The 13540-nt window shown below is 55.8% G+C and overlaps 2 protein-coding genes across 2 annotated transcripts; one reads left to right on the top strand and one right to left on the bottom strand.

Moving 5' to 3' along the window:
• Window positions 1-3144: 3144 nt before the first annotated feature.
• Window positions 3145-8315, top strand: LOC132337575 (transcriptional regulatory protein AlgP-like). The gene is made up of 2 exons (XM_059866306.1): window positions 3145-3467; window positions 5394-8315. Exon 2 carries the CDS (start codon window positions 6165-6167, stop codon window positions 7104-7106), a length of 942 nt encoding a protein of 313 aa, XP_059722289.1. The 5' UTR covers window positions 3145-3467; window positions 5394-6164; the 3' UTR covers window positions 7107-8315.
• Window positions 8316-10172: 1857 nt separating this feature from the next.
• On the bottom strand, window positions 10173-13540 carry SRSF1 (serine and arginine rich splicing factor 1). Its single transcript, XM_059866307.1, has 4 exons — window positions 13347-13540; window positions 12965-13149; window positions 12568-12740; window positions 10173-12312 (listed from the first exon to the last, which is right to left on the bottom strand). Exons 1-4 carry the CDS (start codon window positions 13538-13540, stop codon window positions 12118-12120), a joined length of 747 nt encoding a protein of 248 aa, XP_059722290.1. The 3' UTR covers window positions 10173-12117.

The following is a 13540-nucleotide window of genomic DNA, read 5'->3' as shown; positions in this document are numbered from 1 at the left end:
GCTGCGCCTCCCCGGGCCGGCCCTGCCTCGCACCTCGCCTGGCCGGGCTCCAGGAGAGCCGGGCCCGGCCCTGTCCCGCGGCCCGGGGCCCCGGCAGCCTCCCCCGGGCCGGGCCGGGCCGGGCCGTGCGGGGGCTCGGGCCGTGCCGTGACCCTACGCAGCCCCGCCGCCTCCCCCGGGCCAGCTGAGTGGATTCGCCCGTACCTGAGGCATCTTCGGCGCAGCACATGCATGCAAATCGTAGCCACGAGCAATTAAATACATACGCACCGTTAATTACGTGTTTACATACACCAAGCACGTCCCTGACAGGCAGCAGGACGGGGCCCAGGGACGGCTCCTTGCACCTCCCTGGTGCTGCCAGGACAGGCAGGGATGCGGGGCACATCTGTGCCCTGCCTCAGGTGGCAGCTGAGGGGACACCCAGCATTTCTTCCACACCTGAGTGTGCCAGGTTTGACACTGTCACAGGAGGGGGGTTTTAATCCTGGCCTCCCTTCGCCTTCCCTGCCACTGGGGAGATGAGAACAGGCTTACAGCACTTTATTATTTATTTTCCCCCAGCTCTGGTCAATCCTCTTTGCTCAGGCCTGGATCCCTGCTGAGCATCCGAGGCCTCGGCAGCACCGGGTGCAGGAATAAGTGGCCGAGGCGCCCTGGCTGCAGCGTGCAGGGCTAAATTTGGCCCCTGTGACTTCCTCCCGGGTGGGACACCCGGGTGGTTTTTCTTGTCTCCTGTTACAGATAATGCAAAGGCCGGTCCTGAAGCAGCAGCTTGGCGTGGCAGGGAGGAGGGACAGTGGGGACAGAGCAGGGAGCAGGGCACACGCAGCGGGCCAGCTCAGCCGTGGCTTTGTTGGCTCGGTGCTGGGCAGGGCACCTGGCTCCTGCAGCCCTCCCCGGGCAGTTCTTCACCTTCCCAGAGCATTGCAAAACAGCCCTTGTTCTGTCCCGAGAGATGCCTGCGGTTCTTTCACGCCTCTCAGGCTTTTTTCCTTGAAACGCCAGCGCCAGAGTCAAGTGGTTATGTCAAAATGTGTTTGCATTTGAAACAAAAAAGAGTTTCTCAGCCGTGTGACCCCAGAGGGAAGTTTGTGACTACGTGTGGGCTTGGCTGCCTGGAGTGGCCCAGCCTGCTTGGGAGCACCTGCAGCTCCAAGGGTCCGTCTGCCTCAGGGAGTCTGGAGCCTGCTTGGTTTTGACCCTCCTGTCTGCACCACAGTAGAGCTCCGTGCTGATGCACAGCGCTGGAAATTGTAAAATATTGCCTTTGCTCTGCAGAAGCTCCTAACTGAGAAAAACACCGAAACAAGGAGCCAAAGGGGTTTGCCAGTGCAGCACCCCACCAGCCCGGCTCGCCCGGAGATGCTCTCTGCTCATCCCAGCCGTGGTGCGGGAGCAGCTGGATCACCCCCATGCACCCCGTGCCCCTGTCCTGCCCCGTTCGGACCCCACGGCTGGCCCGGGAGAGCCCCGAGGCACCCCTCGTTCGGGGACAGGGGACACCGCCGCCGCCCCTGGTTGCTTCCCTCCCGGCCGCTCGGTTATTTTTGTTAACGCTTATTAAGGAAGACTTGGGAGAGCTCTTTGTTAAGGGCTCACACTCACTTCAATTAAAGGCTAAGAAAACTACCCAAGCGTATCACTGACTCATCGGAGAAATCCCGACCAGCACGTAGCCGCCTAAACTCCGTTCTTGTTTTCACAGCTAGAGTTCCGAGAGGGGACCCAGGAACAAAACCGGCAAGACTCGCAGCTAAGTCAGACCAGAGGGAAACGGAGCTGGAGCCCACTTCCCTCTCGGCAGCGCCGGGCTGGGCTCTCCCAGCACCTCCTGTACCCCGACACCTCCAGAGCCCAGAGCTGGGCTGGGAGAGTCCCGGGGAAGGACTCGCAGGAGCTCTATTTAGAAAGGGCAAGTCCGTGCCAAACCTGACGAACTTTCCTTTACCCAGAATTATAACTGGAAGTCTAAAAAGCCACAGTGTTTGCAAACACATATTTACATTATATATGCCCCAAAGCAGAATAAACAAAGGTTAGATTTGTAAACTCTCCATCTTAATTAAAGCAGCGCTGCTTAGGACAAACCCACATAACAGGCGGCTTGAAGTGTTGTGTTATTTAATTTATACCTTGCAGCTCCCTTAGTCATGGAGCCGGGACAGCGATAGCATCAGCAGGCACCCCGCTGTGCCGGCACAGGGAATTTCTAGGGCACGGGGAGCCCGTGGCCCATTTACCACCCTCCCGAGGCTGCGCTTTTCTGCCTCTTCAAACTTAGACCTTCCCTCCTTCTCCCGCGGCACTTCCCACGTTGTTAGGAAGGAAGGGAATGCTGCTGGGCGCCTCCTGCCTCCAGTGCCAGCACCGGAGCTGCCCCTCGGTGCCACAGGCACGCTGTGCCCAGTGCCAGCAGCACGGGTCCCCTGTCAGCTCCTGCTGACAGCCCTGCTCCGGTTCTGCTGGGCCAGCGTGTGCTTGCACCACTTACAACAGAAACTGTGGCCAAATATTTCAGCTTTGCGGGAACCCCTTTCTGTTCATGCTCTGAGTGCCACAGCAGGCTTTGAATTTCGCAGCTCTGTGGGGCTGGAGAGCCCTCGAGAGTGTAAATAAGCTGTGCTGATGGTGCTGAGAATGTGCTCCCCGCAGGCAATTTCCCTTCAGCTGCTTCCCAAGTTCTGTCTTCTCCGGTTTCTCTCTTTGCAGCCTCGATTCCCTCTCAAAGTGTTCAGGGGCACTAAACAGAGACAGTGAATTACATCTGCGGGAATCAGGGGTGGAAGAAGAGTGTGCCTGCTGGGAGGAGCCGTGGGATGGTCCAGCATCCTCAGGAGAGCATCCCACGGTCTCCCACTGCCCAGCTCCTGCTGGACGAGCATCCCTGACCCGCAGCAAAACGGGGGTGGAAGGTGCTGCAGGGACAGACAACCCATTCACTAGGCGGAGGGAAATGGAAAAGGAAAAGGAAAAGGAATGGAAAAAGGGAAAAGGAATGGAAAAAGGGAATGGGAAAGGGAAAGGGAAAGGGAAAGGGAAAGGGAAAGGGAAAGGGAAAGGGAAAGGGAAAGGGAAAGGGAAAGGGAAAGGGAAAGGGAAAGGGAAAGGGAAAGGATGGCTGCCCACAGTCCGTGTCCATCCCGCCCTCGAGGGTGGCAGCGGTGCCCTGTCCTGCCCGTGCCGTGCCAGGGCCATCCCCAGCCGGCCCCGGGAGCGCTGCCACTGCCGGGAGCGCCGGAGCCTGCTCGTAATTAGCGCATGTGAAAGATCGCTTCACTTTCCAAAAGAGGGAAGGAGGATGCAGGAAATCACCGGCCAGCTCGGCTGAAGCACCGAGAGGCAGGACGGCGATCGGCGGGGAAGCAGCGAGGAGCTGTTCCAGGGGAAGGAGCGCTGTCCCTGGGACTCAGCAGGGATGGCCCAGGCTCTGCCCGGCTTTCCTGGCTCTAGCCCCCAGCCCCGAGGTGCGTGGCTGCGGGGGTGTGTAAGGAGGAGGGAGGGAGGGAAGCCGGAGCAGCCAGGGGGATGCCCAGGGCAGAGGGGCTCCGGTGCCAGGGCCACACGCTGCTGTGACAGGGGGACACCCCCGGGTCCGCAGGGAGCCGGGCGCCAGCTCCCAGCACTCTGACCATGCCAGGGCTCCCCGAGCGCCAGGCGGGAAAAGCCTCGCGGTTACTCCAGGCTTTAAGCATTCCCTGGTGAAAGCATTCCCATGGCAAACTGCCCTGCACTGCTCCCTCCCTTCCCTGCAGTGCTCCCGAGCTCTTCCTTCCCTGCTGCCCCTCCTGCCCCCCTGCCCCCTTAGCCCGGCTGCCGTGGGAAACCCTTCCTGCCTCCCTGGGATTTCCCCATGCTCCCCAGTGGTTGCCACCCTGTGAGTCCACGGCTGTGTGCTGTCCCTGGGGCCCGGCTGGCCCCGCAGCCCCGCGGCTCCCCGGGCCCCGCACACGCCGGGGCCGGGCGGGAGCCGCTCGGAGCTTCCTCCGGGCAGGCACAGCGAGCCCCGGGCTGTGTTTGGCCCCGCGGCCGCACGCCGGGAAGTGCCCTTATCTCTTCCCACCTCCTTGTCCTCAGCCGTGCCTGGGCTAATCTCTGCTTGGCACCTTGAGCGCCGCAGCTGCCCCGCGCCGCCAGCGCCCAGCGGCTTTTTGTTTTGTTGTTATTTTGGTAATCTTCGTCACAACTTTTTTTCTTTTTTTTTTTTTCCATACAACGTTCGCTGTGGTCTGCGCCCCACGGAGGGCAGAGCTGTCCTTCGGTTGTCACACCGGCCCCGGGGATGCTGCTGGTGTGGCCCTCAGGGTCACTGCCCGTGCCCATCTCTGGCACTGCCACTGTGGGGGCACAGTGGGGACAGCCCGGGACAGCCACACACGGGGCTGGGCACTGGTGTCACATGGTGGGGATTGCCCACACTGAATATCAAACCCTAGGGTCGTGGAATGGTTTGGTCTGGAAGGGACATTGAAAATCATCCAGTTGCACCCCCTGCCGTGGGCAGGGACACCTTCCACTGGACCAGGTTGTTCCAAGCCCCATCCTTGAACACTTCCAGGGATGGATGGGGCAGCCACAGCTCCTGTGTGTCCTTGTGATTTTCGGGGTGTGCACAGACACGAGGAGATCACGGCTTTTTCTGTCTCACATGGGACCTTTCAGAGCCCTCCTGGCAGGTGCTGCCGACCCCTGCTCACCCCCTGCCCGGGCTGCCCTCAGTGCTCTGCCTTTGAACCTGCTGAACTCTGCTGCTCTCCAGGAAAACCGTTTCCCAGTTTGATTTAAAAACTTCCCGAGCCAGAGCCCGTACCAATTCCTCAGCAGCGCGCTGCTCCGGTTAATCACCAGTGACCATTTTTAGTAATAATTCCTGCGGGGCCGAGGACTGCAGGGAAACATCCGCTCCTGCCTCTCTCCCCTTCCCACCATCTGCCCCAGCCTCTCCCGGGCACGGCACGGCAGCAGGCACACGAGGTCAGTGCATTTAGGGAAAAGCACCACCACTGAATTAGAGCAGCCCAGCCAGCGAGGAAATCCTGACGCTAATCCCTGATCTTTCACTGACACACGGCAAAGCTCGGCCAAGCCGGCTGCTTCCCTCCTCCCCAGCCACAGCTGGAGAACACGGATAATGCTGCATTACCTTCCCTGCAGGGCTGCTGCGATTAACAGCAGCAGAGAGCTCCGAAATCCTCCAGGGATGGGGATGGCAGGGATTAATACTCGGCTAGATGGTCCCCTAGGACCATTTGCCAATGCCGTGCCCCATTTTCTTTATTCTTTGCTATTTACTTTTATTTTTTGCTGGGACCTGGGTGGTGTTTAATCTCATTTGGCAGTTATGGATTGTCTCCAAAACAATCAATGTTTGTGCATTCATCTGCATCGCTCAGCTGATCCCACAGGGACGAGCATCCAGCGCTGGCAGGAGCCTCGGGCAGAGCATCCCTGCTCTCGCTGGCCAAGGAACCAACTTTGCTCCACGTTTCCAAGGGGAAAACAAAACCTTTGGTGGTAGCAGGCAGCTCTGCCTCAAATTAATTTCGGTGCCGTCGGGAAAATATCCTGTGTCATCCTGCAAATCAGGCAGAAAATGATGCTCCCCACGCCTTCCCTCCTGCCTGCACCCTGTGTACTGTGCAGACACGCACGTGTGAGGATGGAGAATCAATGCAGCCAGAGCCTGCGCAGCAGAATTTTATTCCCCATGTTTCATCTCGTATCAAAAATCACGACAAAAATACAACGCTGCCTTTTGTCAGAAGGAAAATACCCGGAGTTCAGCAAACTGCCAAGTTTTCCATGCTCAGATTTCTGCTGGCATCTGCTCTCCGCAGCATCCCAGCCAGTCCAACCCCCGTGGGATGCAGCCAGCCCCAGAGCCCCGGATCCACGCTGGCAAACCTTCCCAGGTCGGCATCCGCGTGGTCTGAGCTCCTCAGGATCTGTCACGTCATCGGCTGCGCAGAGGGCGACCAAGTCATGCGAGAAACGGGCATTTCTTCAAAAAATACAGGACCCGAAGCGTGAATCGTGGCTGAGTCACTGAAACACGAAACTCACTAAAGGGATGAATTAGAGCTATTAGAATATAGAGGTAATTACTCATGTGAACAATGCCCTGCTCCACTCTTTAATGATTACACAAATTAGTGCATAAAATTATGTTAATGGCTCTGCAAGAGGCACATCCACCCAGCCCGCCCGGCGGGAGGGGCCGCAGAGGTGAGGGTCCCCCTCAGCACCGAGGGCGAGGCGAGGGAGCGCCGGGAGAGGCTGCAGCCCATCCTGCGGCTCTGCTGGGCTCCGTGCCCGTCCTGTCCCGCAGTTCTGCCAGGCTCTGTGCCCGTCCCACGGCTCTGCCAGGTTCTGTGACCATCCCACGGCTCTGCCGGGCTCTGTGCCTGTCCTGCGGCTGTGCCTGGCTCCAGGACCATCCTGCAGCTTTGCCCTGCTCTGTGCCCATCCTGCAGCTCTGCCCTGCTCTGTGCCCATCCCATCCTGCAGCTCTGCCCTGCTCCATGCCCATCCCATCCTGCAGCTCTGCCAGGATCTGTGCCCATCCCATCCTGCAGCTCTGCCCTGCTCCATGCCCATCCCATCCTGCAGCTCTGCCCTGCTCCATGCCCATCCCATCCTGCAGCTCTGCCAGGCTCCATGCCCATCCCATCCTGCAGCTCTGCCCTGCTCCATGCCCATCCCATCCTGCAGCTCTGCCCTGCTCCGTGCCCATCCTGCAGCTCTGCCCTGCTCCATGCCCATCCCATCCTGCAGCTCTGCCAGGCTCCATGCCCATCCCATCCTGCAGCTCTGCCAGGCTCCGTGCCCATCCCATCCTGCAGCTCTGCCCGGCTCCATGCCCATCCCATCCTGCAGCTCTGCCAGGCTCTGTGCCCATCCCATCCCGCAGCTCTGCCCTGCTCTGTGCCCATCCCATCCTGCAGCTCCTCCAGGGTAGCACAAAGCACTGCAGGGGCCACGCAGTGCAGGTGGGTACATCACTGGCTCACCTTCAGGTGTGCGGGAGATGGATTTTCGGGAACGTTTACTACACAGGGAACCGCCTGGAATCTTCATTTTTCCTAATAATTCAGCTTTCCATTTGACACCGCTCCAAGTGCAATTCCAGATAAACTGCTCTTCCCGTGCAGGTGCAGCGAGGATCGTTCTGCACTCTGCGTGGGGGACTCTCACCAAAGCTGGGGCTGTTCTAAGCCAATCTAGAAATCACTCTAATTTTGCTGCACAGCTAAAAACTCTGCTGTTATCAGGAGCAAGAAACCTCACGGCACAACCAACACACACAGATCAATGAAAGAATCTCCTGTTCTAAAGCAGAAGTTTCTGTTAGAAAAAAAATAAAAAAAACCAAACAACAGAAAAAAAACCCCAACTGTGGTTTCTGGGAGAAACCACAAGTTTTCTAACCGTTTCTATTTCGGAGCTAGTGCTGGCTTTATTAAGTACGGGGCTATCAGGACGATGTGCAATTGAGGAGGAGAGATTCCCTCGGTCTCCAGGCGCTTCCCGGAGCGCTCGCACAAAGGAGGCAGTATCGGGCCGGGCTGCCGGGCAGCTGCGCGGCCAGGGCGGCACGGAGGGGCCGCCCAGCCCCGGGGAGCACAATCGCCCTCAGTTGTACCAACAAAGCGGCACTATCGGGAGCAGGAGCATGGGAACAGACTCCCTGCAGGAGTGGCGCAGCTCTTCCAGCGCTGCCGGGCAGAAGCTCCGGGCAGGGAACGCTCCCTGCTCGCTGTGCAGCAGGAACTCATCTGCGCTGGGGGGAAAAGCGATCCAGGAGAGGGGGCTACGCTTGGATGTCCCTGCAATTCCATTTCCCCTTTTCCACCTTTTTCAGAGAGAATGGCCTCTCAAAACATTTCGTTTCAGGAAGAACACACTGATGAAAGAAGACACCTTGCCTCGGCTGGCATCTGTTGAAATCCTAGCAAACACCTTCCTGGAAGAGGTGCTGGTGGAACAGCCTGTTCCCACTAACGCACGAGGATATTGAAACCGGGGCCAGCTTTGCCCACCAGCACCAGCCAGGCCCCTGGATGGCTCCCAGGAGGCAGATTCCCCACCGGGGAAGTCAAACAGGCACTTACCAGATTCACTTTCACCCTTGGAGAAGTTGAAGAGCAAAAGAGATGGCACCAGGCTCCCTGGGTTGTGCCAGGCACGAGTGTTGCTCCCAAAACTCAGCGACTCCTCATCATCCCTGTCACAATGTTAATGAACTCATAACGTGGTATAATTAAAAACTGAGAGTGTGTCAGGAGGCACAGCCTCCTCCAGTTAACTTCTCCTAATGCTGTCAAACCTGGTTCATAGCACATTCCTGAGATATTAATTTAATTTCTCTATTTTATGTCAATCAGAGAACATGATGTTCCCCCCGAGGACGGTGAAACACGCTGGATCAGAATCTGAAATTAAAACACAGGGCACTTGGGGAAAGCCTTGCCTCACCCTGTGGTTTCCCTGCTCCAGCACTGCCTGGCTGTTTGCAGCACGGTGATGGAAACAATTTTATGGGAAAAAAGGGAATACATGAGAGCTCCACACTGGGAACAGGTTTATTACAGGATCTCTCAGGGCTTCACAGACACCACAGCTGGGGCATGGAGAACAAAGTGAGTGGGTGATGCTGGGCAGGAACAGACCAGCAGCTCCTCCTGGAGTGACCTGAGCCCTCCCCTTGGAGGGGGAAAGCCAAAACGAGGGAGAGCCCAGGAGGGCTCTGTTCCCTCCCATTCTCCAGGCGAGATGGAAAGGATCCTCTCCAGCCCACGGGGAGGACTGCAGCCTTCTGGCAGAGGTGTGGTCCCCACCAGCTCTGAGAGACTCCACTCAGCAGCTTTCCAGGAAGGTGACACTCCACAAATCCCAAAGTAAAGAACATGGTGTTGCCATCTCCTCTTCCTGGGTGTCAGTGCCCGCCTGGAGCATTCACAGAGTGATCCAAACCACTGAGATAATCTCAGGAGCAAACATTGCTCACGTAGCTCCTGCTCCAGTACTTGATCCACACAGAGGTGAGACTTGGAGCACATCCTGAACCCACCAGCTTGACAAGTTCCAGCCTTCCTGCACCTCCAGCACACACCTTGCACAGGCAATTCCAAATTCCAGCCTTCCTGCACCTCCAGCACACACCTTGCACAGGCAATTCCAAATTCCAGCCTTCCTGCACCTCCAGCACACACCTTGCACAGGCAATTCCAAGTTCCAGCCCTCCTGCACCTCCAGCACACACCTTGGACAGGCAATTCCAAGTTCCAGCCTTCCTGCACCTCCAGCACACACCTTGCACAGGCAATTCCAAGTTCCAGCCCTCCTGCACCTCCAGCACACACCTTGCACAGGCAATTCCACGTCCTAGTTGGCTGAATTGTCCCTGAAATTGGCGCTCCAATGTCGATGAGCTCCTGGTGAACCTGCTCAGAGCCAGCAGCTCTGCCTGCAGTCCCTGGCTCAGGAGTGCCAGGGTCCTTCACTGCTCCTCCCTGTGGGTCCTTTGAGAGGGGTCCTCTCCAAACTCCAGTCCTGGCACACCAAACTCTTCAGGTTTTGCTCTGTGGAACACCCTGGGCACACCTGTACCCTTTAAACCACTTTCCTTCACCACCAGCAGTGGAACAGATCCATTCCCAGAGGAGTTTGGGGTTTTTGGGCTGAACTCCACCTTTGCTGCCCCAGCTCACACCAGTGTGCCACATCCTCACAAACGGCTCTGGCAAGAGCCACGCCACCTTTCCAGGGCCACAGCCTTCTCTGGCTCTCCAGCCTGGCCCCAGGGGTGCAATGGCCCCTGCCCACAGCCCAAGGACTACACAAGAGCCCAACTCCTGCTCCCTGCTTTGTCCACCCACAGCAGGAACGGTCACACAGACCAGCTCTGCCCCATTCATGCCCAGGACAAGCCCATAAATCTCCCCTTTCCCCATGTGACCTCCTATCAACACTCCCTCCTTTAAACGCTGAGGATTCTTCTCCCCTCCCCACTACTGGATTCCACCCATTTCCCAGGGAACCGGTCCTTTATTGAGGAGAGGCTCAAACATGGATGTTTCCTGTGGAACACTCCAGCTCTGTCCCACACAAAAGGCTTTTGTCCGGGTCCCAACGCGAGGGCGAGACTCTGCGACCAACGATGACACGGGGCGTGTTTTTGTAAAAATTTTATTTGTCAAAGAAAAAAGCAATGGCCAATTGAAACCTACGTCATCTTTAACTCCAATTTTGGTCTTTAAATTTAGACAAATGACTTATTTACTTTTTTTTTTTTAAAACAAACCCCCCTTTTTCCCCTTTAAGGTTTACCATCTACTCGTGCTGAATCCTTCCAAGGAGATTGCTCCAGCGTACCTCTCCAGGTCCTCGCTTTGCTCCTTTTACCAAAAAAATGCAAAACTCCATCGTGCATCTTAAGGGCTCCAATCGTCAAAAATAGGAAAAAAAATATCTTTGGAATAGCCAATTGAGTTGAATAAAAAAATCCACACGAATGCGGTTTGGTTGGGGCAGGAATCCACTCCTATGTTCCTGGTAATTTGATCCCGCTCCATGAATCCTTGTAATTCAGCCTCCCTATCCTATCCACATTATGATTTGAATCCAATGATCCAGCTCCAAGGATTGGGATCCAGTGAGCCCTCTCCAATCCAAACCTTTATAACCAGCAAAACCAAAAAAGAGGAGGCAAAAAGTTAGATACTGTAATGAAAAAATAGGATTCTGGGGAATGATCAGTTATGTTTGCCATCAATAAATTCAGATGTACAGTAATAACTATCAATTCCCCAAAACAAACTTTCCAATGGTGATGCTCAGATAATCTCTTTAGAAATGTTAATTACTATTTGGAGGAAACATTGTAAATATTTACAATATGTCAACTGGAAATGCCAACATACTCAGCGCATTGGTGGGTACGAGGTTTTGTGGTTGTAAAAAATGGTTTTACTAAACTGGAAAAGCTTTAACTGCTCGCTCTATCCACCTACTATGGAATGGCTGGACTACAGCTGCACTCCCAGCTGGAGGGAACGTTAACAATCGGTGTTTTCACACGGATCGTGAGTCAATCGTGAATTAGTCTGAGGGGGCAGGGCTGAGACTTAAAATTATTCCCCACTAGGTTTGCTATTTTTATTTTGCTTTCATTCTGGTACTTATAAAAATGCAACAGCCACGCTGTATCAGTCACACAGAGGACATGCAGATTTTAGCAGTATTGATATTATACTCTGATTGCAAGTTCTACTACAAGTGTACGGATACTACGGACATGGACACTTGTAACCAAACGCTGCGGGACAAATAAACCAATGCTTCCCCCCCGGGCCCGTTACTCCTTTAGAAAACTAGAATGGAATAGAGAATTACAAAAGCAGGGATTTGGCCACAATTGCCCCCCCGGAGAAGGAAGTTTTAAAAGAGAAGAGCAATCGCAGCCTGCGGTCACGAGGACATGCCTGAAGCCACACGTGGGGACACGTAGGTGCTCGGCCTCAATTCCCCTGTCTCTCAGTATAAGGTCAATACTGCCAAGTTCATCTGTGACAATAGCACTTGGAGTCATACCATTGCCTCCATTATTGATCTGATCCTCCTCAATCCTCCTTTTGACAATCCTAAAATGATTGACATGTGCGCCACAATCCTTTAATCCAAAGCATTCTTAATCCATCTCTTCAGATATGTCTACAGAAAGACACACGAAAAGGCAAGATAAAATGTAAGATTCCCCCAGAAGAGACAAGTTAGCCACAAACATCCCAACATCCCCAGCTCGTCTCGACCACAGCGGAACACTGAGACATTTACACAGCAATACCACAGCTCCAAGAATGTTGGTATTGAACTAGAACTAAACCAGAACAATCCTGACTGACAGCAATTAAAATACAATTTACCAAAGACAGGAGGGGAATGTCGGTGTCGAGGAGCAAATACTCAACTAGGGATTTTACACAAGAATGCAATTCAACACTTCAGCCAATTTGAGTAAAACAGTTGGAATTTAAAAAAAAATGAAAAGACTGTACTAAGTAAAGGAAAACTGTGTACAACATGGGGTTCTACAAAAAGATCAGAGCTAGGTGATGTTTATGTACGAGATCGGGATCTGCTGTGGCGGGGAGAGTAGCGTGGAGATCCTCTGCTTCTTCTTGGGGAATAACTGCGGCTTCTGCTGTTGCTTCGACTACGGCTCCTGCTACGACTACGGCTGCGGGACCGAGATCTTCCATAGCTTGGGCTTCTTGGGCCATCAACTTTAACACGGATGTAGGCAGTTTCTCCCTATTGAATAGACAGAACTTTCGATTGAAACGTCGAGGCTTCAGGGCCATGTTTCAGGCATGCTGACAGACTGCAGACAGCGTTACTACGGCCGGGACAGACAGCAGAGCTTACACATCTATGTCCAGCCTGACCACACACTTATTTAGCTGCTCCGTTACCAAACAATGACCACCACACGGTCCTTACCTTCAAATCCTACTGTTAAGCCCCTTGTATCCAATTCTGGCCAAAGAAAGTAAGTGTGATACCTACCTCGTGAGATCTAAATTTAGTGTTATCCAGCTTTCGCACAGCGTAGGTCATGTCTTCCTTCCGCACAAACTCCACGACACCAGTGCCATCTCGGAAAACATCAGCATAACATACATCACCTGCTTCACGCATGTGATCCTTTAAATCCTGCCAACTTCCACTTGGAGGCAGCCCTAGAGAAAAACCAAAACGTGACTTTAAAACCGGATTAGAGCCTCACCTCCCGTATTACAGCAGCAGCAAAAGCGCAGCGAAGGAGAGGAGCGCTCAGCATCGCGGGGACACCACTGCTCCCCTCCCAAACCATACGGGGCCATGCTTTTTAAGAAGATCGCAGCGGCACCGCGCCCGCAGGACCCCGGGGGAGCACTTCGGCTGAGAGAGAGCAATGACTCACCCGAGACGATCACTCTGTACTCCGAGCGCCGGGACGGGGGGCCGTACCTGCCCCGGGGGGCTCCTCCCCCCCCGCCGCCGCCGCCTCCTCTGCCGGTGCCGCGGCCGCTCCGAGGGAACTCCACGCGGAGGCGATACCCATCGTAGTCGTAGCCGTCCCGCCCGTAGACGGCGTCCTCCGCGTCCCTGAGGGCGGCACGGGGCGGGCGGTGAGCGCGGCCGCCGCACCGCCCGCCTTTGTTCCCGCTTCCCGCCCGCCTCTCCCCGCCCGCCGCCTCGCCAGGCCCCGTTAGCGCGGCCCGGGCCGCCGGGCGACGCTCCCGGGCGCGCAGCGGCGGCTCCGCCGGGATGGGGGACCCGGGGCAGCACCTGAGGGGTCTCACCTGGGGTCCTCAAACTCGACGAAGGCGAAGGGCGGACCCCCGCGGCGGTTCTTCAAGTCGATGTCGCGGATGGCGCCGTACTTGTAGAACACGTCCTCGATGTCCTTGGTGCGGATGTCGGGGGGCAGGTTCCCCACGTAGATGCGGCAGTCGTTGTTGCCGGCCGGGCCGCGGATGACGCCGCCGCCGGACAT

This window comes from Haemorhous mexicanus, chromosome 22 (assembly GCF_027477595.1).
Source record: "Haemorhous mexicanus isolate bHaeMex1 chromosome 22, bHaeMex1.pri, whole genome shotgun sequence".
In the NCBI taxonomy this organism is placed as follows: domain Eukaryota; kingdom Metazoa; phylum Chordata; class Aves; order Passeriformes; family Fringillidae; genus Haemorhous; species Haemorhous mexicanus.
The sequence above is the reverse complement of the archived record's forward strand: the minus strand, read 5'-3'. Positions and strand labels throughout refer to the sequence as shown.